Source organism: Blennius ocellaris (assembly GCF_963422515.1).
Source record: "Blennius ocellaris genome assembly, chromosome: 13".
NCBI lineage: Eukaryota > Metazoa > Chordata > Actinopteri > Blenniiformes > Blenniidae > Blennius > Blennius ocellaris.
The window spans coordinates 6,022,540-6,048,551 of record NC_137662.1 but is presented as its reverse complement, the minus strand read 5'-3'; the positions used below and the strand labels follow the sequence as shown (position 1 = coordinate 6,048,551).

The 26,012-nt window shown below is 46.1% G+C and overlaps 2 protein-coding genes across 3 annotated transcripts in view; both read right to left on the bottom strand.

Moving 5' to 3' along the window:
* Nucleotides 1-769: 769 nt before the first annotated feature.
* Nucleotides 770-8,075, bottom strand: pdlim1 (PDZ and LIM domain 1 (elfin)). Its single transcript, XM_080507014.1, has 7 exons — nt 7,867-8,075; nt 6,895-7,046; nt 6,364-6,448; nt 5,003-5,187; nt 2,278-2,429; nt 2,036-2,153; nt 770-1,211 (listed from the first exon to the last, which is right to left on the bottom strand). Exons 1-7 carry the CDS (start codon nt 7,957-7,959, stop codon nt 1,025-1,027), a joined length of 972 nt encoding a protein of 323 aa, XP_080363140.1. The 5' UTR covers nt 7,960-8,075; the 3' UTR covers nt 770-1,024.
* Nucleotides 8,076-11,632: 3,557 nt separating this feature from the next.
* Nucleotides 11,633-26,012, bottom strand: part of sorbs1 (sorbin and SH3 domain containing 1) — a 44,402-nt gene continuing 30,022 nt past the window's right edge. The window contains exons 17-28 of one of the 2 annotated variants that reach the window (XM_080507332.1): nt 22,769-24,220; nt 21,084-21,148; nt 20,737-20,907; nt 19,809-19,855; nt 19,179-19,293; nt 18,955-19,080; nt 18,484-18,678; nt 17,759-18,268; nt 17,026-17,121; nt 15,264-15,316; nt 15,034-15,140; nt 11,633-14,686 (exon numbers count right to left, since the gene is read on the bottom strand). In XM_080507332.1, coding sequence (XP_080363458.1) covers nt 14,619-14,686; nt 15,034-15,140; nt 15,264-15,316; nt 17,026-17,121; nt 17,759-18,268; nt 18,484-18,678; nt 18,955-19,080; nt 19,179-19,293; nt 19,809-19,855; nt 20,737-20,907; nt 21,084-21,148; nt 22,769-24,220 — 3,005 coding nt within the window. In that variant the 3' untranslated portion in view covers nt 11,633-14,618. The remainder of the gene's footprint in view (nt 14,687-15,033; nt 15,141-15,263; nt 15,317-17,025; nt 17,122-17,758; nt 18,269-18,483; nt 18,679-18,954; nt 19,081-19,178; nt 19,294-19,808; nt 19,856-20,736; nt 20,908-21,083; nt 21,149-22,768; nt 24,221-26,012) is intronic. The other variant, XM_080507333.1, reaches the window with a different exon arrangement.

The window sequence follows — 26,012 nt, the reverse complement described above, 5'->3', positions numbered from 1 at the left end:
GAGCATCCTGCCCGCGCTGCCCGAGGACGCGAAGCTCACCAAGATCGAGACTCTGCGCTTCGCACGCAACTACATCTGGGCTCTGACGGAGACGCTGCGCATGGAGGAGCCGCGCGGAGTCGCACCGGACCACCGATCGCCGGCGGCGGCGTCGTCACATCTGAGCAGCCCGGCCAGCGTCTCGTCCGGGGACTGGGACTCGGGGTCACCCTACGGGTCCTCGGCGGACTCTGAAATGAGCTGGAAAGTCACGAGAGGGGACGAACCCGTCGCGCTCCCCCTTACCTTTTGTTTCCGTTCGAGCTGCGGTGGAGCTGATCTGAGAAACACGTGGTTCTTATGACTGTTGGTGGTGGTGATGATGATGATGATGATGATGATGGCACGAGACAGGTGGAGGAGTTGACAGACTTCTATCCTGTTAAAAGTGCTTCAGCAGGATCCGTTTTAGATCCTGGAGGACTTTGTTTTGAAGATCTGTATGAGTGTGATGCTCTGTGACATTCTTACAATCAATCATACTGAAGTTAAAAGCACAAATGTAAAAAAAAACCAAGTTGATTTAAGCTAAAATATTTATTTGGCACTGATTCATTTTTTTTGTTCCATTTTGCTTTTTGAAACCATTTTTATTTAATAAAACGTGTAGAAAAGTTGAAGTTTATTTGGGCTTTCCTTTGAACATGTACACAAACAAACAAGAGCAAGACAAAGTGACTCATATTCAGACATCCCCCCCCCCCCCCCCCCCACCCACCCACCCTCCCAGAGAGAAGAAATTATTTCATCATCTCAATCTCAACCAATTTTCTTTCCTCACAGGCTGAAGATAATGTGCAATTCCAAGCGGAGTTCCTTTAGCGCCCTTGCCTACCACTGACAGCAATGAAGTGGGACGTCGGAGACCATTTCATAGTCTCGGGAGTTGAATGTCGTGATGTTTTCGGATTTCGTGGTGGCGTGGTGTGGTGTGGTGTCCCCGGTGTGGGACGGTGCAGTCTCGGGCCCGGCTCGCTGGGCGCCTCTACTTGGGGAAGACGGTGACCACGTCGTATCCCTCGGGCGGAGTCACTCGCTCGCGCGCGTGCTTCTCACAGTAAATCTGCTCCTCCACAAAGAAATGTCCCTTCTGTTTGAGGTTGACGTCGCAGTCTGCGCAGGTGTAGCACTCCGGGTGGCGGAACTTGTCCCTCAGCTTCACCACCATCCCCCTGAGGAGCAAATATACAAGCCATCATTAGACCCAACCAGCCACAAATCCAATTTCAAGCCAGTTATTAGATAGATTGGACCTGGGTATAGCTCACATTTTAAAGATTTGAAAAGTAAAGTTAATTTCACCTTTATATTGCCAGGTAGATCAATTGATACTGACATATATCATTCAAATCAAACGTTTTACTTTAAGTGGATTCAGAAAAACGTTACCAGATCCATACTTGACGCATGTTACAAGAGTTTTCACACCCATTCGGATTTTCGTACGTCAAATATGTTAGATAACACAAAAAAAAAAAAAAAAAAATCAGCAAATTGAAAATAGGTCAACTAATGTTAAAAAAAACTGGACTTTGTTCAAGTCAGACCCTGAAAAAGACTGAATACTTGGTCGTTTTCTTGCTTGTGACAAACATCTGAAGCCCTTCAGACCTAATTCTGTTCATTCATGTGGTTTCAAGTGAAAACAGATCGTTTTAGAAATGTCAGGTTAACATGGAAATTTTAGAAACTTTAGAAACGATGTAGTTTTGATCATGAAACGACGCATCCATGCACAAAGAGCTATAAACCTTAAGGATGGCGAGTGCACAGCCATTCTAGTGGACAGAAGACCAAACCTTGATTTGTTTTGTTTTTTTTACTTAATTCAGCCACAAGGAGGAGACAAACCCCAGAGATAAACGTTTGGCCCCTCATGTGTTGGATCACAACATTTCCAGTTTATAAAAGGAGCTGAAAGTCCCAGTGACTCTGGTTTGGACTTGCATGAATGACCCCGATGTGTAAAACCGCAGCACTGAAGAACCAGACTTACACAATCCCAGATCCACATTTGTCACAGAGGGGCAACTTGTCAGCGTTTCCCACAGACGAGCCCATCTTTGTCGTCGGCGCTTTTACACTCCTGAAGCCCGAAGGTTTATCCGGGTCTCCTACGAACGACACACAAGACAACGCTTTTGAGGTTTTTTTCCGTGACTCTTCGCACGTCTGCAATGCGTCCCCCAAAGAGACTGGAATATTGGGACTGTGAGGATTTGAAGCGCTCTTCCGTACCCGTCTCCAGAATCTCCTGAAGCACTTTGAAGGAGGCCGACTGCCGAGGCGGCTCGTCGGACTCCTGGTTCTCCTGCAGCATCTTGTACACCTCCGAGTCGGCCGCCACAGCCGGCGGCCGCTTCACGGCCTTCGACGGCTCAGCCGGGACTCTGAAAAGACACGGGACACATTTGGAGTCCATCAGCAGGACTCGACGGAATCGTGGACGCTGACCTGTACGTTTCAGTCTGGAGACGAAAATCAAACACCCGTCACATTCAAGTGTAGTGCTCCCTCGCGAATCTGAAACACGGTGATCTATTTCTTTTGAGTTTGACGATTGAGTCGTCAAACCCGCTGTGAAAGATCCACAAACACAAGAAGCGAATCACTAATGACTTAATAACCTGCCGGTCAAACAGAAGCCTGCCGAGTTCAAACATGGCAGACAGACGGCGTTCAGCTGCAGAGAAGTTCTGAGTTCCTCATAAAACGCTTCGCTCAAACTTTTGTGATTAAAAAAAAAAAGTCACACGTTTGCTTTTTCATCCGTTAAGTTCCCGATCGTGTATCATTCTCGGGGCTAAATATAGACATTAAGGCCTCGTTCGCACGACAAGGTTTCACGTGAAAACACATCGTTTAGGAACAGGTTTACGTTTTGAAAACGATCTCCGTTCACACGGAACGAACAGTACAGCAGCAGCGTTCCCACCGTCGACACAGAGGCGGTGCCCGAGCGTTACCAGAAATCCGGATTTTCTCCCGTCTACACGACAACAGAGTCGGAGCATTTTCCAAAAGTTCCACCTTGGGAGTCGTTTTCAAAAAAAAAAAAAAAAAGGTGCGTTTCCAGTGGTGTGAATGGTTTTCATCTGCAAACGTTTCTGCGCAAATGGACCCTATGAAATGAGAAACGTTTGCGTTCCGGTCCAGTTCCCTTTGCAGACATCCATTGTTAACATTGTAAAACAATAGAAAACAAAGCTGAAGTCACCTGCATTATGTTGGTCGGGCCAGACTAATTATTATCCACTAATAAAATGCAGGGAATATGATAGGCTTTTTTTCTTTGATGTCCAGTAGAAGACGCCTTTCATGTCACAGCAGAGTGAAAAGCCGACGGCGCACTTATTACACTGAGCGGTTTACCTCAGTGGGAAGTGGACTAGTTTGTGAGACACCTCAGGAAGCACGATTCCCACGATGCACCTCTTTCATGTCCACACACGACTGATATGCTCGTTCTCCGTCTGTTCTTTTTATCGCTGCTGCCACGTGGACCGAAACGTCGCCATCTTTGATGCAACGCGTCAACGTCATTACTCATCGACTATTTATGTCGAGATTTTATCGGCCGGTATCATTTTTTAAAAAAAAGAAGAAATTTCCCCAATATTGAAATAGGCTGCCAAAAATCCAGATCAGTCGTGACTTTAATTAATTTCCTCATGGATGCTTTGTGCGGGAGGCTGAGCGCAGCCACAGGATGGGGGGGGGGGGGACGACGACGTTTCCACCATCTGATTCCTGACCAACATCCGACGGAGTGGAAGGAGCAGCCTGTAAATAGTTTAGTAAATATCTGGTTCTGACTGGACTCTGCAGAAGCGGTGATGAGGTGCGTCGGCAGACGGTGGTTTCTGGACGCGTTCCTCGCCCCGTGCAGCGGTTTCCATTACATCACGTCTGCTTTTGATGAGAGTCCTGAAGAATGTGACCCTCCAATGTTGTTTTAAGGACTTATCGCTTGTCTACAGACATCCCCCCCCAAAGTTCTGCAAATAGTTTAAAGATAAAAAAAACTGTAGAAACCTCAAGCTCTCTGCTTTTCTTTTTTTCTTTTTCTTTCTTTTAACTGCTGCTGCTTTCTGTAAAACGCAAGACTCTTCAAGTTTACTTTTGAACTAGATCGACTACAAGGAGTCTTGTTAGACTTTTTGGGATAGTTTAGTGTCAACTCTCCATAAAGGGACGGCTGAAGGCTTTTGTGTCCACTAAGAGAAAACCTGCTGTTCCTGTCTGTTGTTACGACATTTTAAACCGAACAGTCACGGGATTGCTGCGGATTAATTTTGATTAATCACAATTAAATACATGTTATTTTTTTTTAGATTAATAGTGAAAATGAATTCAAATGAATGAATTAAATGACAATGAATGAGCAAAGAGACTCATAAAAGAAGGGAACATCTATGTTCACGTGTTTGTGAAACACCTCGGCAATGTCCGAGAGGAGGCGCGTCACTCCGGACCAAGATGGCGGCTCGGTCACAAACTTTCTCCCGTATTACTAAAAACGGTTCAGCGAAAAGTATTTCTGAAAATATTTGAGTCGAGGAAATAAGCTGTGCAGTTGCTGACTCTCCCGGTTGTGGTTCCACTACCTTTCACGGCGCAGCGGGCTTCCCTCCCTGAGCCGCATTTGCAGAAACCGAGTTGGATTCGACTTCATGCGAAAATGAGCATTGAGCATCCAGCATGCATTGCGGTGCGCTTCATATAAGAAACTGACGAACACGTACCTCCAGGTGGGTCGATCGCGCTCAAAATTTTGAGTCGGATTAATCATCATGATGGATTAATCTGCATTAATGCATTTTTTTTTTTTTTTGCCTACTCTGAAAACATGCATTAATCAATCCGAGGTCGAAATGTCGTCACAATTAATCCCACGACTCCATCTATTTCAGACGCTCCTGCCGACCTGCGTGAGACACGGCGTCGGCTGAGCGGCTCTTACTTGCTGCTGGGGTCGTTGGCCGTCGCCAGCGTTTTCACTTCGTCCACGGACGAGTTGAAGTTCTGGATGTTCTCGGAGGAGTACAGGCCGGACGGGCTGTTGTACGTGTTGGTCACCACTTTGGGGCCGAAGCCAGTGAAGGGCAAGGCGCTCCTGTTGTGGCTGGAGCCGATGTGTTTCACCTCCTGTGTGGAGGAGGAGGGGAGGAGGAGGGAGAACACAATGCAACTCAGCGGATGAAACTACAACTCCACAGTGTCATGCAACACTGACTATGTAAACTCCGACACCTCCAGATAATCTCTCTTCATCAGCGCTTGAGTGAAGTCACACGTGTTCCAGCATGCAGTTTTATTAGTATTACTCAACATCGGAAAGAAGGAGAGACACGACAGAACACTTCTTTTTTTTCTCTTTCTTCTGTGCTCCCATCAGCTTTGGTACAGGAAACCACACACACACACACACACACACACACACACACACACACTCACACACGATATGATCGGATAATGTGCAACTGTGGATTCTGCCCTAATTATACCGAGCAGTTTTTCCGAGGCGGTCACGTCGCGACACCGGCATGCCAGCAAAGTGGGCACATAAATACCACAGAATCTTGCTCATGCTTCACAGTGGGAACACGGAAATTGCCTCCAAATTTAGCTCATGCTTCAAGCGTCGGCCGTCTAAATTGCCCCGGGAGTCCCTGAAAGCCAGCAAATCCTGGATGCTGGAGAGGAAGTGTGAACAAACTCCGATGGGGCAACTTTTTTTTTTTTTGCACAAGTGCTCGAAACGTGCGCGTGTGCGTGAGGAAACACGCGTGACGCCCGTGGACAAGCCCAACACACACACACACACACACACACACACACACACACACACACACACACACACACACACACACACACACACACACACACACACACACACACACACACACACACACACACACACACACACACACACACACACACACACACACACACACACACACACACACACACACACACACACACACACACACAGGGACTCTGGCTTTCCTACATGGATTCATACTTTGGCCTCAGCTTTCCAGTCAGCAGGCAGGAACTGAGGCTTGCGTCACAGCTCGGCGGATAAACTAGTGTCTCCTAGGAAACCTCCTGTTGGGAAGTAAACAATGACTTCACCGTTGGCAGAGAGCAAAGAGAAAGAAAGAAAGAAAAAAAAAAAAAAAAGTCCCAGAGAGATTTTGGACATTTAGGCTCCCAGAAATCAATCCCAACCTGTCAATGGGACGTCGGCGATCAAGGAGGAAAATAATAATAATAATAATAATAGAAAGAAAAAAGCTCAGCTTTGACGTCGACACACACCTGCGGTTCTGATGCCAGATTCATCTTGTACGGGTGCGCCTTCCCTTCCTCGGACGCAAGCGGCGACCACATTTTGGACTCCGACCTGAGGAGTCAAACAAAGGAGGCTTTAAATGACACGTGAATTTAATGCGGCGGCTTTTCAAAACACAACAGACCAGTGTGTTTGTGAGCGCAGCCCGGCCCTCTCAGGTGCGCTCTCCTGTCTGCTCCACGCCACACCCTTCACGCTCTCGGCACGCCGCCCTTTAACCCCCCACCGTCTGCAGAATCACTTGCGAACGCCCACGCTGCCTCAAATCACCGGAAAGTTTATGAGGTAATGTGATGACACGACACAGACGCGGCTCCGATTTTAATAATGAAAAAAAAAAAAAAAAAAACCCAACCACACACACACACACAATGAATAAAGAGAAACGTCACCGGCTGAACACCTGGATCGTGGCTGAGTCGTCTCGCATTACCCGCGGTCACTGCGGGCCCGTGGCGAGGCGGATCAGACTGGCACATGTCGCTGCAGCTCCCTACCTGTCGACGGAAAGCACCATCTCCTCCACGCAGCCCTTTATCTTGTTCTGCGCCTCCAAGTGAGTCATGGCTCCTGTGGACTCGCCGTCGATGGCCACGATGATGTCTCCGATGCACAGGTTGGCCTGGGCCGCCTTACTCCCCGGGTTCACCTACACACACACACCCACTTCATTTCAGATGAGCTACTTTGGGAAATGTGTGCAGCCACAACACAACTTTCACTCTCCCAACGTGTGCGACATTTTTAACCCCGACCTTCAAGAACACATTTGTGTTTACACAAACAGAGCAAGAGAGAGGTCAGTGGCTCAGGCCGAGAGCTGCCCGGAGGAAAGATTTCTCCAAGATAAAGACTTTAAACTCAAAGAGAGAGAGACAGAGAGAGAGAGAGGGAGAGGGAGAGAGAGAGAAGGGGGGCACAGTCCAGGAATTCCTGATCACTTTTCCATGGGTGGAGTGGACCGACCGCAGCAACAACATTTACAATGAGAGCAGACAAAGTACACAGCAGAGGGTCAGACCGTGTCACCGTGTGTCAATGAGAAACACTCGTTTTGGCTTCAAAGCGACAGATCTGAACAAAGAAGACGAGCAGAAGGAGAAAGAGGCACTTTCAGATGTATAAAACCTTAAAGCTGATGGTGGAGAGATAGAAAGAGGGAACAGTGCTGCTCTGTAGCAGGCTTGGACTTGTCTGGAAGCAAAGAGCTTCAGTAGAAACACAGAATAGAACCAGGAAACCAGAAACGTTGTATCGATTGATAACAGGAGGTCTGGACTGGAGGTGAGACACACGGGACAACAGGTTGGTACTAAAAGTTGCGCTAAACTTTTCTCTCATTTAAAAACAAACATCCACACTGTATAAGGAGGCATTACCGTTAACAGGGGATAAGCTGGAGTTCAGAGGAAGAGCTCAGGTGTGGCTGTTCTATTTCACAATGAAGCTGCGAAAAAACAACGACTCACCCGGGAAATGGCCAGCGGCTGCTCGAAGTCTTTCCCCCCCACCAGCCTGAAGCCCCAGGGCCCGGGACCCTGCATCACCACCCGGACAGGCATGCTGGATGTCTGCTTCTCTTCGAGAGGAGGAACTGTGCGGGACAGGGAGCTGCTGCCTCAGTACTTCTACTGCACTTCTACCGCATCTGACATGTGCGGTGATCGATGGTCGGAGCGGCCTGCGACTGCGCACTGACCGGGGGGAGGAGGGGGGGGTGTCCGGGGGGGAGGAGGGGGAGTGACCGGGGGGGCGGAGGGGGAGGACCGGGGGAGGGCCCTCCGCTCGTACCGGGCCGAATCTGAAAGTTTCCTCCGTGATAAAGTGAGAGACGGAAGATCGTGTATAGAGAAGATGGCTCACTCTGTCAAAGACTTTATAGTGCGGGAAGTACTGAAGGGGAGGGGGAGGAGCCAGAGGATTGAGCTCTTCTTTAAAAAATAAAATAATCTGAAAATGTTATCACTAAATAAATTGTTTTTATCTAATGTAATGTAATGTAATGTAATGTTATATCATATCATATCATATCATATCATATCATATCATATCATATCATCTACAATCCACACTGTACCATAAAAATCCCTCACAACAATGTAGTGTATATGTCAGCCCTGTACTGCTGAGCCCCCCCCCCCCCCCCCCCCTCCTCTCCCCACAAAAAAAAAAAAACCAATCAAACAAAAAACCCAAATTGGAGAAGAAGACACGGAGCACACAGAAATCATTATATTCAAGAAATCCAACATCTGGCCTCATTAAAGCAAATAGCATCAGCATGTAGTCTACAATTGTCGAGAGGTGGTGCAATGACATTTTTGTTTTTGGCAAATGTGCGTCTTGTCCGTCCACATGTCAAAGTTTCCAAATTTCTCCACACTGGAACTGGAGTTGAATAAGCCCAAACATTTTCAGGATTCTAAAACACTCGACTGTGTGGATGCTCAGCCAAAAACAATGCAGTTACATCCACCTTGGGAGCCGGCCTGACAAAGTGACGGCTGCTGGAACTTCAAGCACTGTTGTCATGTATATGGGCCTCCCAAATGTGACGAAAGATTTACGGTTACACTAATTTACACTAAATTACACTAATCAGGAGTCAGGAGACAGGGAGGAGATGAAGACTGTGCAGAGAGACCTGAGGAGGAAGATCAGGGAGGGGAGGTGCAGCGGCAGGAGGAAGACGGAGGAACCACAAACCAGACAAATCATCACCACCTCTGTGCAATAATTGATTTACTGTGCAATAACATGTCCACCCTTATATGCACTGTGTGCATGATAGTACTCATACATCTTTAAGTTACTGGCTCTTTTTTTTTTTTAACTGATTTTTTTGGATTCACTTTTTTTACTATATTTTTTTTTAGAAAAATTTTACTGTGCACTGTGTGATTCTATTCTATCCTCCTTTGCTGCTGCTGCTGTAACACTGCAAATTTCTCCGTCTGCGAGATCAATAAAGGATTATCTTATCAGCCTCGACAGCCTCGTGTCAAGGTCTCGTGTGGACAACAGGTGGTCAAAGATGTAAGAGAAGCAGACTTGGGATCAGGACTTTACAGGTTTGAATAATTGTATATCTAATAGAAAAATTGGAAGCTTAGACTAGGAGAGATTCCTCCATCTTGCCTCTGTTGGCCAGTGTCAACAACAATACATGACATTCATAAAGGGAGTTGTTGTTAGGTTGCACCAGCAGTAGAGAACTTCCTGTAAGCAGGTAGACTTTGCTGAGGTCGAGTCAAAGCAGACAAGAGTGTGTCATACACTTTCTTTATTTCTGGAACAGTAAAAAACCTGCGGGATATTTTCAGGTGTAACTGAACCGTGTTCTTCTTGAAGGAAATCTCTCATCTTTATCTCGAGCTAAATTCTTGCACTACAAATCTATGAAGGCGCCCAAAATATTGTGACATATTTACTGTACTGTATGTGACAGTTTGTTATAATCTGCAGAGTCATATCTAAACATAGTCCTCACCATCAAATACACAGTGAGCGTATGCTTCCTTGCTTCTACAACTACATCCTTTGCTGAACTGTGTGCAACAAAAGGTCATTTAGAACAGCACATGCAACACGTTTCTCAAACCACAACAGAGAAAAGCCACATGGTGTTCTCTGGTGGAGATCACCATGTGTTTTGTGTTTCCTTTTTTCTTCTCTGGTATTGGTTTATTTATGTATTTCACTCATCCAAGCATGTCTAAATACTGCAGCGATTTCATTGGACATATTTTTTGATGGGTTTTTTTGTGTTACAGAAAACACCTTCTTACCCATATTCAGACATGTGAATTAGATACAGTATATGCGTTATATGTGTGTATGCATGTCTAAATAGATGGGTGTATACTTAGGTATAGATTGGTTATTGTGTGTGTGTGTGTGTGTGTGTATAACATGACCTCTGACCCCCTTCAGCTTCCTCGAGTGCAGTAATGCAGAAATAATGGAATTTTCCCAAGGGGATTGATAAATTATGATGAGTATTTAGTATCCTTGTTTGGATGAAAGAACAATTTAACAAAAATAGTTTCTGTGGTGTTTTCTCTATCCAGGTTCTACACTGCCTAACTGGCTTCCGGGTGGTTTGTTGCCCCTGAACCAAGGTGGGTAAGAAAAAAAAAAAGACTTTGAAAGCAGAGCAGAGTGGCCCCTCTTTTCTTTTCTCTCCACTCAGATGAACTCTGCAGTTTGTTTTAGGGAAGTCGGCCATGGTGACGTCTCCATGTGATGTGCAGCCTTTACCATTTATGGTCGAGCTAAATCCCAGGATGTGGAATGTGCCGCTCCCAAAAGCTGAATCCCTGCCAGCAGACCTCTGCACAAAGTGGGGAGAAGAGGGCCGCCTGAGCCACACAGACTCAATGAGGCTGCACTTCTCTTCTTGTGAGGCCCTGTTCATCCTTAAAACCTCTTCAAGATGTGCCAGAGGAGTCTGAGAGTGTTTGTTTAAATGTGAGAATGTACTAGGTCCATTCAAAAGTCAAGTGTAACGCTGAATGCTGACTGTAAAAACAACGACAGTGTCTCTCAACAGGCCCTAAGCAGCTATAATACTTTATATAAACTGGCTAAACAATAACATAACAACTTACAACCCTACTTCTGACATTATCCATGAAGTATATTAAAGCCTCAATTATAAATAGCAAAACAAACAAGAGACATAGTAAAATGTAAAAAAAAAAAAAATTATTAAATAAATGAAAACAGTGGAGAACAGTGCAGAAACTACATGCAGGTTTTGAATGCCATACAGGGATGTACACATCTGCACAGAGGCAGGCAAAACATGACAGGAGAACCTTATTAATGCTGAGAAATAACAGATGGGAGAAGATCTGAGCTCAACAGACCATTTGGGAATGGGGCAACGTCCATCCATCCATCCTGGGAAATGCCTGTCACATTTCTTTAGGCCCACATGATGCATGAGAACCAGACGTGAGTAACTCATGGAATAGAGAGATGAAGCTGAACCGAGTCGGGTGAAGTGAGCGTTCACCCCGGGACAGGTCGCCAGTCCGTTGCAAAGAGAGTCAGCAGTCACGCGCCTTCACACTTTCAACATCACTGATTAATCTCAAATAATCTGGAGAATATTCACTCTCACAAAAGGAGGAACATTCAAACACACAGAAAGGCCGTCGACCGGACTGCAACTGGGGATAATGTTGCTGTAAGGCAAAAATACACACGCACCCATTAATAAACCACCACCAGTTTTAAGTTGTTTATTAAATATTGCATAATACCAAAGTCACAGCAGTGTATAGTATCTTTATTTTATTATTGTCAATGTAACAGCACTGCAAAATTGAAGCAAACAAACCAAACCTGTTGCAGGTTGTGCGTCTCATCAAGCTAGTCCTTTCTCAGGATTATTGTGTCACACTTTTAGGTACTTGTACAGAAACAGACAAGTTCTTAGTAGAGTTTCTCCCATTGGCGGAGGCTAGGACTAACGGGAAAACCATGGTTACATTAAACATGTCATGGATACATTTTGGTGATACTTCCCCTCAAAAAACAAAAACAAAAAAACAAAAACAAGGACGAAAATGAGGCACGATTTTGCATCTAACATAAGGCATTATAATCATCACAAATGGCAGCGTAGATGTTTGTATGCTCTCTGTGCTCAGTAACGCTCCGATCTCTGTGCTTTGCCAAAAACAACCTGCAGGCAAACTAACGGCTGCGGGTGACGGAGGGCTCCGTGTGACGCACCGCTCACGCGCAGTCCGTTTTCTTAATTTACATATTTACAGTCCTTCTTGTGCCACTTGTGTCGGTAGGAGGTGAAAATCCTGACTGTCCTCTGCATTTGCTGTGCACGCTGCCTGCGCCACATTCATATTTTCATACATTCATACATCCTGTGATGTTTTACAGAGCACACAATGGTTGTTTGCCTTCTGACATGGAGCTGACTCTCTCTCTCTCTCTCTCTCTCCATGGAAGAAAGAAAAACTATTTTCACAAGGCTAAAGGTCAACAGAGTCCCAACCAATCTACACATTCATGAGAAGCTGTTGTTACACAGGAACAGCAGCGGAGGGGAAAGATCATGCTTCCGCGGCGAAACAAAATACGACAACATTATTATCAGTGCTGTACAGGCAAACCCACAATGCAGTGTATTATATTACGTGTTTTATCTTGTCGGGGACATATTGTTTTGCTGATGTTGGCAAAATAGTCGGAGGCGATCTGCACGGCGAGAAAAACCTGATCTGAACATTCGGGAGAAGAACACACTGGTTGAATTCATGTACTTGATCAATTATTACACTTGGTACAGGAGTTGCATCCAGGTGCAGAAACACAGGTAACGTTCACGTTTTCACCTCGAGAGTCTCACGCTATATATGCTTCACATTATGTTTCAGATTGTGGGTCTTAAAGAGCGACGCCAACAGGTCAAATGATAGTCTGGCACCTTTGGATTAGAATCGTATCAACCGGGAAATAATGGAACAAGTCTTTAAAAACGCTCCTTTAGTATACACACTACAGCCTGTCTGCTGCTCTGAGCAGGTCACAACAGGCATTATTTGACAGCTGTGCAAAGGATTGATTGAGGACGGTGCAGGGGAGGACGACAGCAAGGAATCTGAGGAGAAGCGTGAGCAAGGAAAGACAATAGCTCTCATCTCTCCGCGCGACCGTGTGTCGAGGATCTATTTGGACGTGCTGGAAGACGCCCCTGACGCTTTGATCGGGTTCAAGGGAAATCTTCCACAGAGCGTCGTTAAGCTCGCCGGCGCTCATGTTTTCTTCAAGCTAAAGGTGCAAATGCTGAGGCTGATGGCGCATCATGCTCCCATTTGATTTGTCAGTCTGTTAAGAGTCTACGTGGCATGCTGTACTAATGCTGACACTATGCTTGTCTTCATCACACACTGACGTATGGATCTGGGTTGGAAAGGCTTCGTGAAGTCGTCTGTAGGCATTTACATGTACATATACAATCGTATCAGTATGGGAAAGGTGAAAATCTCAGTATGTGTGTAAAAATCATATTGTAAGACACCTTGTTGGCTTTTAATCTTAAATATTAAACAGCTTTCGGTCCTCACTGACTTGTCTTCTGTCGTTTTGTTTCATGGGGAGTTAAGTGCTACCACGTCTGTCCTGCCACCGCTCTGAAAGCCAGGCGCCGGCCACTCGCTACCTTAAAGGCATCATTTTGTTGCATTCAAAGAGGTATGAAAAGAAAACCAAATACATATTTGGTGAAAATATATATAATTTGCTATTTACACACAAGGGAAGCAACACAGAGTCTTGCTGCATTAAGGGAGAGAAAATGATATTGTAGCTTCATTTTAGTGGGGTGTTTTTTTGTTTTGTTTTGTTTTTTTTACACATGTACGTGACTGTGGCGTTAATGTCTATGTGGCAACCTCTGGATGGAGAATGACGGCAATACTGAACCGGTATCTGAAGAAAGTGGGTGACCTGTGTTGTGATGTGCTTCAGATGCACCCAATACTGACTTGACGATTTGGAAGTTGAGCAAATAAAAACGAACGGTTTCTAAAAGGGCTTCTTACATCAGGCTTAACAGTACTTAGACTTCAGGGGGAACTTCAGAGAGCTCACGCAGCTTCCTTAACTCTTAACTGACAAATGAAAGGTTTTTAAACTCAATGGTAAGTAGTTTTGTTTTGATTATACTTTCCTGACCTTATTAGACATGTCTGGTACTGAAAGGTAGCTCCAACACATCACACACAAAAAATACATTCCGACTCCTCCAAAATCCAGTTCAGGTAATAAAGGTCCAGTCTTTGATCCGTCCACGGCTCTGCTGCCAGGCCTCCGGGTCGAGGTGCTACGTAAACACTTGTGTATTGTAAAATCGCACGGACAAGAATGGGAGCCGTCTTTTGTACGACGACGGCTGATGTGAGGGAAGGGTTGGCGGAGAACTCCCGCGCGAGGAGACGGACGAAATTCTGTCGTAGGAGTGCGGGAGAAGGTTGATGGAGGTGCAGAGTGCTGTGAGGAGGCGCCGGCAGAGAGCCATCCTCGTCTTCGCCTCGCTGCGGTTTGACACACCTCAGGCCGAACTTTTCACTTTCCCAGACGAGCCACCCGCCCGACTTAAATGACTATTCTAACCAACAGCCACGCGCGATAGTAATGACTTCCCAAGCTTGACAGACAACCGGGTGTTACAGCCAGTTAAGATCTTCTTTTACAGTTTCACTTCCTTCACGTAATTCCCCGGGAAAGTCCCAAACTGTTTCGTCCTCTTTGAGGTACCTGCGCAGAAACAGAAAGACAAATCAGGCAACAGGAAATATCAGGGTTCATTCGAACATTAAAGCCTTGGTGCAAATATATTCCCTTTGAGCTTTATTTAAGATTCAGGACAAGGCCAGCGGAGTGTGTACACTGCACTCAATCGTCTGCTGTCAATCTGCACAACCCCTATATGGAGGGATGTGACACAGTGGAGATGACTCTACTTCTCCGGGAGCCCTGAGCATGCACATTGCACGCGTGCAATCCCCCGCTGTCATTCTCCAGAAACCCTATCTGGATTAATGTGACACGGCGAGTGTGACTGCAGGTGTGAGGAATCTATCCCAAGGCGCCGCGGCACATACCGACGAACCAGCCGTCATCGCACTTCTCCATGACGCTGACGAGATCCCCCTCGTGCAGCTCCAGCTCGTCGTCGTTCTGCGGCACATAACTGTACAGAGCCTGGAAACTGGAGGAGAACATCCCGGGCTCAGGAAACGTAACACATCGCTTAAAAAACGACTTCACCGCAGGCTAACCTGGAATACGTAAGCGACGAAGTGAAAGTGAGACCGAAACTGATCTTACTCACATTCCACAGCTGAGACGGCTCGGCTCCGGGCTGCTGCTGTGGGACTGGGGTTGCTGGGAAATGATGAGAGATTGTTTACTGGGGTGGGGGTGCAGTCTATGGAGAGAGTCATTATGGAGGTGGGACAGCGTGCTGCAGTACCTCACCGAGGTCTCAGCTATATTCAAGATCTCATTGCACACTGCCTCCTAGTAGTAGTAGTAGTAGTAGTAGGTGGTCAGAGAAAAACAGACAGCGAGCCCACCGAGAGTCCCGCAGGAGTGGAGTTCACGGGGGGAGGAGGTGGGGTGTTAGGAAGTGAATGGAGGGGGCGAGACAGGAAGGTAGGTCCAGTAAGTAGCAAGGCAGAAAAAGGAAGTGATCCATTAAAAATGCCAGGAGGAAAAATAGAAGGAGGTGTTGGAGGAACCCAGGAGAGGAGTCATAAACAGGCGGGACACCAGAGTGGGGAGCATGTAGACAGGAAACATGAGATTATTAGTTCATTTTCACAGGGTACGAGTCAGTATGAGCATGCAGAATTAAAGTTTAGCTTGAAGATAAAAGTTTGACATCTCAGATAATGAGCTCATTCAGTTTCCTGCTGAGTGTGAGATGAGAAAATGAACATTACTTTGCCATCTGGATGACGCTGAGGTCATTCGCCAGTTGGCTAGTTTAAAAACCAAAACCAGAAAAAGAAAAGCCTTAAAACAAGACTCAGGTTTGAAGTCTATTGATGTGGTGGTGAAGGTTGTTAAAAGTCAATTAACAAGCGTTTGCTTTTCTAGATTTTATGTCACATGTATACTGTTGGGCCACACAGTGGTGGAGTGGGGAGCCCCTTTAGAAAATTGCATGTTATCTCTGTATATGCATGGGCTTCCTTCAGGTATTCTCAGTGTTCAAAGACATGTGTTTGAAATTATTTTGTGACAATAAGTTTATTTTAGCTGTGAGTGTGGGTATTTGTCTCTGTGTGTTTTCCTGTCTATAGATGAGGAGGCTACACTGTGTGTACCCCCCCCCCCCCGACTGTGGTCAAAGTATCATATTCATATATACGGCATAATTTAACTCTCTCCAAGGACAAAGCTTGCAGGTGAGCGCTTAGTTTAGACCTTGTTTACAAAAAATTGCCATCAGCTTGCTGCAAATATCGGATTCAGGAACTGCAAGAAACTACAAGACAATAAAGCTGATCTCAAATTACAAATTCTCACTCCTGCATACCAGTAAGCTCTGCTCGGTCAAAAGAGGCATTTCTGAACCAACCTGCTTCAATAGGTTTTACTACCTTTGAGGCTGTGATGTGAATACATTTTATTTTCTTAGCTCTCGATGATGCCCATTTTATAAATAGGATAAATAGGATGGGTCAAATGCACAGGAATCGATAAAGTAACTTAATATTTGACCAATGTTCATTTAACCCTGTTCAATCAATATGGTTCACAAGAATACTCAAATAATTACAGATAACAGCGGTGCCCCAAAAAGTATTTATGAAGATGTAAAGTTAATGCAGGGAAAATCTTCCCATTTTTAAAAAAAATGCTAAGTTAATTGGCTGGAGCAACACACAAATGTGAATTACGCAAGTAATATTGAACTTCTTACCTAGAATTCAGCCTAAACTATTGAACAAATTAACATTTTGAAGGCATGATGAAAGTTACCGAGGATGCAAGACTGAGAGGGTGATGTCTTTAAAATGTTAAGCAATGATGATGAAGCAACCAAACATAAATCTTCAGTGGAACTCTAGGAAAACTGACTTTACCGCGAATGAGTTAACATTGTTGTTATCCTGGATGTCAAAGAGCATCACAGGGCTCCTGGAGCTCCGTCCCTGGTGGTCAGCGTCGTTTCTCACGAACTGCAACACAAAAAACAGAGGAGTGTCAGCGCGCACATTTCAAAATTACAGCTTTTCTCTGGCGATGGCATCACCTATTGACCTGCTGTAAATATTTCCGTACTTCAGAGGCGGCCAGGTTGCGTTACCCTATAGGTGGACATTTCAACCTCGCAGCAGCTTTTGAAACAGAAGCCAACACGTGAAACCCTATAAATACTCGCCAGTAAATATGTCACTGTCCTAAATAAACTTTCAACCTCCAGTGGCATCCGAGGTGTCACACCTCAGCGTGGAACAACAACAACGTGCTGAATTTTATGAAGACGATAACTTTAGCTCTCAAATCGATCCTGGAAATGCAGGCCAGAAAACCTCCTGCTACAGTGAGGGAACCCCAAACTCACTGGATACACACACACAAACACTGTTAAACATTTGCCGGTTAGTAGCGCAAACACAACAACATGCACCTCTCAGCAATGTGACTTGCTTGATTCTTTTAAACAAGTAGGTGCAAACCTTCAACTTCACGCCAAATCTACGGGTTAGTTCCACTCAAATCGGAGAATCTGCTTCAGGGAGTCAAACTGTGGACAAAAAGGCTTCATTCCAGCGTGAGCCTGAGATGCAACACTGCACACCATGCAGAAGATACCTCTGCAGGGCTATTCTGCCTGCTGCCCAGGGCCGCGCGGCCCCTGTCTTCCCCTTCTGTCAAATCCTTCTCCCCCCTCAGCCAGCCCTCCAGCACCGGCCCCCCGCACGGGCTCACGCTGCGCGACAGCCGTGAGGACGGAGGGGAGAGGAGGAAGTCCTCCCCCTGTGGCGGGGTGAACGTGACGAAGGGAGTGGTGGAGTTGGGTCTGGGAGGGTACGGCGGGGGCAGAGGGGAGGCGGCCGGGGAGGCCATGGGGGAGATGTAATAGGGGCTTCCAGTGATGGGAGGCACGGGGCTGGCAGAGTATGGCGGGGGCAGGTACTCGCCACATCGGTAGGACACGGTGGGCAGCGGTGGCAGGGGAGGGGTGGGGGCGGCGGGAGGACTCCCGCCCCCCACGGTCAAGGAGATCCACTCGGAGGAGATGGCGTGGACCTCGGGGGACACGGAGCGGCGGGGGGAGCGGGGGAGCGGCAGGGGTGAGGTGGTCAGACGGTTACGGTACAGCTTTTTTTAACACAACAGGACGGAGGACGAAAAGAAGGAGGGGGATGAAGAAAAGGAAAAAGGAAATGAAAGATGAGACAAATGCACTAAAAAAAAATAAAATGAAAAGATGTGTTTCCAAATAACTCAGTTTTGGTTTTTTTATTTTCCCAGATAAGATCAATGTGATACTGGTATTACCTCCTGCTGCACGTAATCAACCGAGCCGTTCTTACCAGAGGAGAAGCGTTGGTGCTGCGCTGTGGCGACTGGCTGACAGGAGGGTCGGGGTACTCCACCCCGTTCTTCACCCGGGGTCTTTTGTTGACCTCGACGTATGTGACCGGGAAGATGCCTTGACGGTTGGTGCCTGAGATTTTGCCTTCGTACCAGTTCTCATCGACTCTGCGAATCAGTGTGATCCTCTCTCCCTGCAGGGTCGGAAACACAGATTTGCAAAAGCTTGTTTAGATAAAATAGAGTTAATAATCCCTGCGGGAGAAACAATGAGCTCAAGCTCAGCGGTTCTTGCTGGCAGTGTGAAAAAACACAAACGTATATGATGTATGTATAGATTAGAAAAAAATTGTGCCAATAGACTGGAGAGCTGGTTTAAAATATTTTATATTGTGTGTTTAAATGATCACCAATTCGGACTAAATAGTCTCCTAAATGTTGACGCTGATACATGCGATTCCACTGCCCACCTTTCTGAAGGACATTTCCACCACCGTGTCCCCGTTGAAGTTGAAGCGGGCGATGGCCTCTCCATATTCCAGTACCTGCACCTGGGCACTTTTCTTTGGCTGAGCTTTCTGCGTCGGGGGAAGAAGCTGCACAAATATAACAAACCCCATTACGATCAAGGGCGCACAGGAGGATTTCAAAATGGATCATCATCATCAAAAGAAAACTGGCAAAGACAACATACCTCAACATAGCTTCGAGGGAAAATACCAACTCGTCCATGATGTTCACCCTCATACCAGTTTTGATCCACTTGTCGAATGATATACACAATATCTCCCTTTTGAAATGGTAGTTCCCTTCAAATAACACATCATAGCAGTATTAGAAGCTCATATTACAATAGTAAAAATACCTTTCATACCTACAAAGTTCAAATATACTTTACAGCAGCGTGCATTACATTACAGTTTCATTTCAGTTCCATTACACACCCATCACTTCTCTTCTAAACAGTAATTTCCTGTAATTGTCTGCGCTTTTGGCACCATTTCATTACAAGCGGGTAACCCCACCTAAGAGATGATTTAATGGGCCAAAGTAAATTCACACACATCTTCTAGCAAAGTTTTATTTATCGTCCTCAAATTCAACCCATTAAGGTCTCAGCCAACATTTATCTTCATGTAAAATATGCAAAAACTGTCTGAAATGGATGAACTTTGTCTGTACTTCTGGATGTAACTGATTCTTTCATTAAAAAAAAAAAAAATCTAGTCTTAATAAGTTACCGTACATCTAAAACGAAACTAAGCAGTATATCGTGAACAGGTGTAAAAAGTATAAATGACATTTTCTGGTTATTATCACTTACTTTAGAGTTTCTGCTCTGAAGTCAAAACGAGCCATGGCAGGAGTTCTCTGTGCAGATATTTAAAGAAAAAAACAGATCAATCAATTTTGTTGGTTTTTTTTAGTTGGATGTAAGTTGCTTATTGTAAAAGAGACGAGCTCCAGCTCCATTTTAAAATTCCAGACACTTATCTGTATGAACACATTAGACCTTAGGAGACGTGCTCATCATCTGAGTGCATGGGAGATTACATTACAATGTTTTCTGGAACGTGAATTCATCACTGCCTCACATAAGAATGAAACCTTTTGGTGCTGAAGCTAATCCCAGTTGACGATGGGCGAGTACAGGAGACGCTCTGGAGAGGTCTCCAGTCCATTACAGGACAGACACACAGAGACAGACAATCACACACATGTTTTTGAACTGTGGGAGGAAACCGCACTACCCGGAGGAAACCCGCTGCTCCAGTGTGTGGACTTATTATACTATTAGTCTAAATTTTTACATCAATAAATGAATTCTTTAGTTTTGGAAAAATCAATCGATCATGAACGTTCTTGCAGTGACAGATATGTGCTGACGACAGCCTGGATCTTCAATCCTTTAAACTATATTCACATCCTGGCTTCCAAGCTACTTGTGTGTCATTCCAAACTTGTCCCAGCAAGAGATGTCAATAAGTGCTTCCACACATGATGTATGTACAGTATATTGGGAAGTTTGAGCTGATGGATCAGTAACATTGACCATTTGCCAATCAGCTAATTTTTTTTGCTCTGGCCCTCAATGTTTATGGCCTGGAGGAGAGTGGCTGTATGATTCTGCACAACTCCTGATGAGAGAAACACACAAATCCCTCCAACCTCTCGACTCACACTCACACTGAAAAAAGGAGCTGCTGTCAAGTCTTCCTGCTTACAGAATGATAAAGCACTGTATCGTATACCTCCACGCCGGATTTCCTCTTCTCCGCGTTATCTGTGATGTTGAGCAGGTCTCCGAAGCGCTCGTTGGTGATGAACTGGTGGTGTGTTGGGACAACGCTCGTGTGTCGCCTCGACGCCGTGTCAGCCTCTTCCTGTTCCCGCTTCAGCCGCCGCTGCTCCTCCAAGATTTTCTGCCGGGAAACCAGACCCAAACCATTTATTCCCTCTCGATATAGGTCTCCTCTACTCTTCTTTTATTCTTGGGACACATCCGCACAAACGTTTTTTTTAATTTTATTTGACTAAAGAAATGAGGAACAAACTGGGAAAAAAAAAGAAAAGTGTCTGAAATCGAAAGAAAATTCACCTCTTTGTCCCCATGACGCCTCCGTAGCACTTCATCCTGGCTTTCTCCGTGAGCTGGAGAAGAATCTGAAGCAGAAATAGATGTCATTAGGCTGTGTAGGAATTTGTGTGACAACCTCAGAGCTTAGCTATCGACACACACTAAACAAAAAAAGACGACGATGAATTTGCAGTCAACTAATCAGGTCTACTGAAAAGAATCATGAAAATATCACTTGGCATGCGTTAAATGGACACCATCATTTCTGCACCACAAAAACAAAGCGGTATACACACATACACACACGTACACACACACACACAGTCATGAGAAAACCCAAATCTAATCCTGCATGCACACAAGAATGAACACACAACAGTCGACTGTGCTCATTAAAAAAAAACAAAAAACCTCGAAAAACAAATGGAAGACAGAAAATGTGAGACCTACTGTACGTTGGCCAAAATAAACAAATGCAGAAATAAAGATAAACAGTTTTGCTGATGTTGACCGAGCAATCATCATCCATCACTACTGAAGTTTCCCTATTAAAATGACATAACGTGATCCCCACATCACCATAGATGTTTCCTTCTGTATCCCAGTATGGGCCGCAAGAAACAGCTATTGATGTTACGTATGATTATGTCCAGGAGTCGTGGTGGGTTATGTAAAATCAAAAAAAGTTAAAGCAGGAAACCTCCTGTTTGCCTCAGGGAGGAATGAAATGTGGAAGATGTGAACAGTCCCGACAAGCAAGTAAGAATACAAAACAAAAAAATGATAAGACATCAGTTTGAGAAAAAAGTATGCAATGTTGGAATAAAAACATCCTGCTTAAACATTACTGGTGAATTTCATATCATCTGCATTGATGGACGCAGGTCACTCGATGTTCCAGTGAAGTATTAAAGGTGCCTCGTAGTTTTAGATCAACAGTGTTATATGGACGGTTTATACAACGGCGTTGTGGAGACGGGTGACCCATCATGCAGGGAAAGGAGCTGAAGTTTGTGTCTGTTGGAGACAAATGACCTGGCTCACAGTTCTTAGTAAAGACTTCATTAATCCTGTGACTAGTGTTCTGATTATGGTATTATAAAGTAATGCTTTACTGCAACTCCCCGACTTTTGGCAGTCGCATGTTATCAGCTGATATGGAATGATGATTTGTGACATTTAGGTTGACTTGTCTCTCTCTGTCCTGCTCACTGAGCCCAACTTTAGCATTAATCCAAACGGTTGTCTCCAGTCACACTAACGTTAAACTGTATTTGTTTATCATTTCTGCTCAAATGGCTTCAATGGGGGCTGCTTCTGTATTACTCACATATATAGAGAGCAGCTCCTGTATTTATGTAATGCTTATGCAGAGTTTAGCATACATGCATACAACTCAAATCTGATGTCCATTGAATATATATACGTTACCGAAAGCTTCCTGAACCTCCTACAGTCACTGAGGTGTGTTGATGCATTATGTGGGTTCATTGTGATCCACAGTGAAATGTAAGGGCGCCACACAACACACTCAGAATGAGATGGAGGGTTTCTTGTAACACTGTCAACACACCACACAGACTAAAGATGGAACGTGGTGGCATTGCTTGGTGGAGTAAAAGAGACACAGGGTGACGAGAGAGCCGAGGTAGATGAATGAGCACAGAGGGAGGAGGGTGACAGTGGTGAAGGGATGAGATAGCCACCTCTGCGGTGAGCTGCCAGCGGCTGCAGTAGGTTCCCGTTGGCGTCCAAGCCCAGCCCGTTACTCAGGCCGTCAGTGTCGCCTCCCTCCCCGTTACTCAGCCTCTCCAGAACCTCCAGGGAGGACAGGCGCTGGGGGATCAGAGGCCTGGGCTCTGGGGACAGGCTGCTGGGCCTCTGGGTGCCCACTTGCACCCTGGTGGCTAACAGCGTCCTCCGCGTTTGCTGGGACTGCAGGTTCTTCCGTAACCTGAAGGGAGCGGGTCCCATGAGGAAGAGGTTCCCAGGCAGCGTCTTCCTCTCCGACGGAGAAGGCCTCTCCTGCTGGGTCGTGGCCTGTTGTCTCTCGTGCCTGAGGATGGTGGTGAAGCGGGTGTAGGAGGCCGGGCAGGAGCCTTTACATTTACTGGGCTTGAGGAGCAGCTGCTGGTTGAGGTGGTGCAGGAGGTGGTGGTGGTGGTGGGGATGGAGGTGGTTGTGTTGAGGAGGAGACTGCGTCAGCTGAGTCGAGGGACTCTTTGAGTCCAAGACATTATGGGGGCTTAATTCTGGGGAAATCTTACTGAAGATCTGCTCGACTTCCGTGTTACAGGGGGAATCAGTCCGGATGTTGTGTCCGTCCACCGAGGAGCAAGCAGCCTCCTCCACATCTACATCGTCTGGTGACAAGGCCTCGTCCTGCTCTGTGCTTTTGCCCTCTGCCTCCACTTGGGAGCAGACTTCTGTCTGTGTGGTGTCGGCCACCAAAAGGGACTCTGCCGACACTGCAGATGGCATGTAGAGGTGGGCGGGGCTGTGGTTGGGGCTGAGGCTGTGGCTGGAGTGCAAGGTGGGCAGGGAGGAGGAGCGGCTCGGAGCTGAGTTGGACCGCTGGATGATAATTTCAAACTCATTGACCCGTGACGACACGGCATCCCGAGGAATGTCGCCCCCGTCGTCTGCCTCCGACCTTTCACCTCCTTCAGACTTTGTTTTCTCGAAGAGCGAGGCCAGACTGCGGACACTGCCGTGTGGGCTGCACCCGACCGAGCTGGGGCGCTGAATGAGGTGCATGGTCCTGTACAGGCTGGAAAAGTCGGACGCGCTCCTCCGGACGGCAGCGGAAACGTTTGCCAGGTCGTCCATGCACTCACCGCCACAGCCTAAATGTTGCCCTCTTGCCCCTCCCTCTGCTCCAGCACCGTCCCCATCACACGGCCCTGTGTAGAGATCTTCACAGCTGTGGGCCTTTGGGTGCCTGGCAGCTCGAGTCCTGCTTTCTTCGTTGCTGCCACTGGGTGGCAGCAGCCTGGGCTTGAATTTAGAGGGCAGGATTTGGGGTATGCAGGCTTTGGCAGCAGAAAGAGGCTTCTTACTCTTACACTGGTTACCTATTGCATTACTGGCAAGAACCGATCGACTATTTACAGAGGAGCAGGGTGAAATTATATAGCCATTCCCACCTTTATAATCCACTGGCAAGCATGCAGGACAACAGAATAAACAACATATTAGATTACAATGATCACAGGATTACACACACTAAAACAGGCACATTTCTAAAGTAAAGACTAAATTCCAAAAAGTAGATGACAAGAAGGAAGCAGACTTGATGCACTGTGCATCAAGTAATAGATGAGTGTTATATTAACAGCATGGTACTGCAGTGAAAAGTTATGCTTTGGAATAATGGACCCGGAGGTAACAGATTCCTGTCTTACCACCCTCACTTGTAAACAATAACATCACATGTGAGACACAAACTACTGAGACAGCAATATACCATGAAATGTCATGTGATGTTGGAGGTTATTTCGGAAATCTTAACACTCAACATGGTCGTGAATAATTCAAAAGTGAACAGAAATTAAAACGACAGTGACGTCGATGTTTCATTCGTGTTGGGAGTGAAATCAGTAGCAGCATGAACCTCACACGCACAACCCTTTTCTACTAATAGCATTTAAACGGCTGGAGTGATAAATGGCCGCTGGCGCTGCTGTTAATACACTGTTCCCCTACACGGCCGTAAATAAAAAAAAAAATGGATCCTGAGTCAACATGCCCAGTAAAATACGACTATGGAAAAAAAGCCTGGGTGAAATCTACGCGGCTGTTCCCGGGCTGCTCGCAGCCTTGTGGCACTGCCGCAGATTGTACGGGGGGAAATGACACAACACTTTCACATGCTGTGATGCACGTCTGTAGGCACGAGTGACCGATCTGTCATACTTATATCTGCCAGAAAAAGAAGGGGACAAAAAAAAAAAAGCACTCTGAGGAAGTCGATGTGATACTGGATCTGTGGCATGTGGCAAGTAAAGAGTTACCATTCTGGCCGCTGAAAGGCCTGAAGGAGAGAGTAGTTCAGAATAATACAGATACTTTTTCTTATTTTGTGAGCACAAGACAGGAACACATGATGAAGTGTTTGGTTTGCCGCTCTTGGCAGAAGACTAATGAAGGAGCGTGCGAGTCAGTTGACCTGAGAGCCAAATTTATTCACTGCATGTTAAAGTGAGTAAAAACAACTATCTCTGGTCGTCTTTGGTTGAAATTTGCTCATCTATCCATAGGGAATTATTCGAATCTTGAGTTTGCGATTTAAAAAAAAATATTTGTGGTACGTCTACCAAAAAGTAATGTACTGTCATGTACTGGGTCACACTGTCCCTTCCTTTCTCTTCTTTAAGTACCCCTCCCCAGTGTTTCTCTCCCCGGCCATGTGCGCAGGCATTCCAGCCCACGACCTCACACTGACAGCTGACTTCCTCATGCCTTCCCACCCTCTGTGTCCCTCCTGTTTATCTCAACCCTGTCTGCTGGGGTTGGTGAGGAGCAGAGCTCTGTTTATTAGGAGCCCGTACCTCCTGGTCTAAGCTCCCTCTCTCTCTCTCTCTTCCTCTCTCTCTCTCTCTCTCTGGCCCTCTGCTCCCTGGCGCTGTAACAGTCTGGAGTCTTGCCCCAAGCCTGCCTAGTGACTGGCGACTCACAACTGGAGCAAGAGGAGGGGGGCGCGGAAAAAAAAAAAAAAATCCCTCAAGGTTAGCTTCCGTCGTCTTAACAAGACAACCTCACTCACACCATGAGTTTTCCGAAGCAGATGGCCAGTAAACGTTTGATGAAAACGCCCATGGCATCAATAATAAATCAAAGGCTGTGAGGTGTGTGTGTCGGGGGGGTGAATGCTGTGAGGTGATTGGCCAATGCTATGAGGTCTGGGAGCAAAGAAAACGAGTGGATTCCAAAAGAAAGGTAAACGAAACC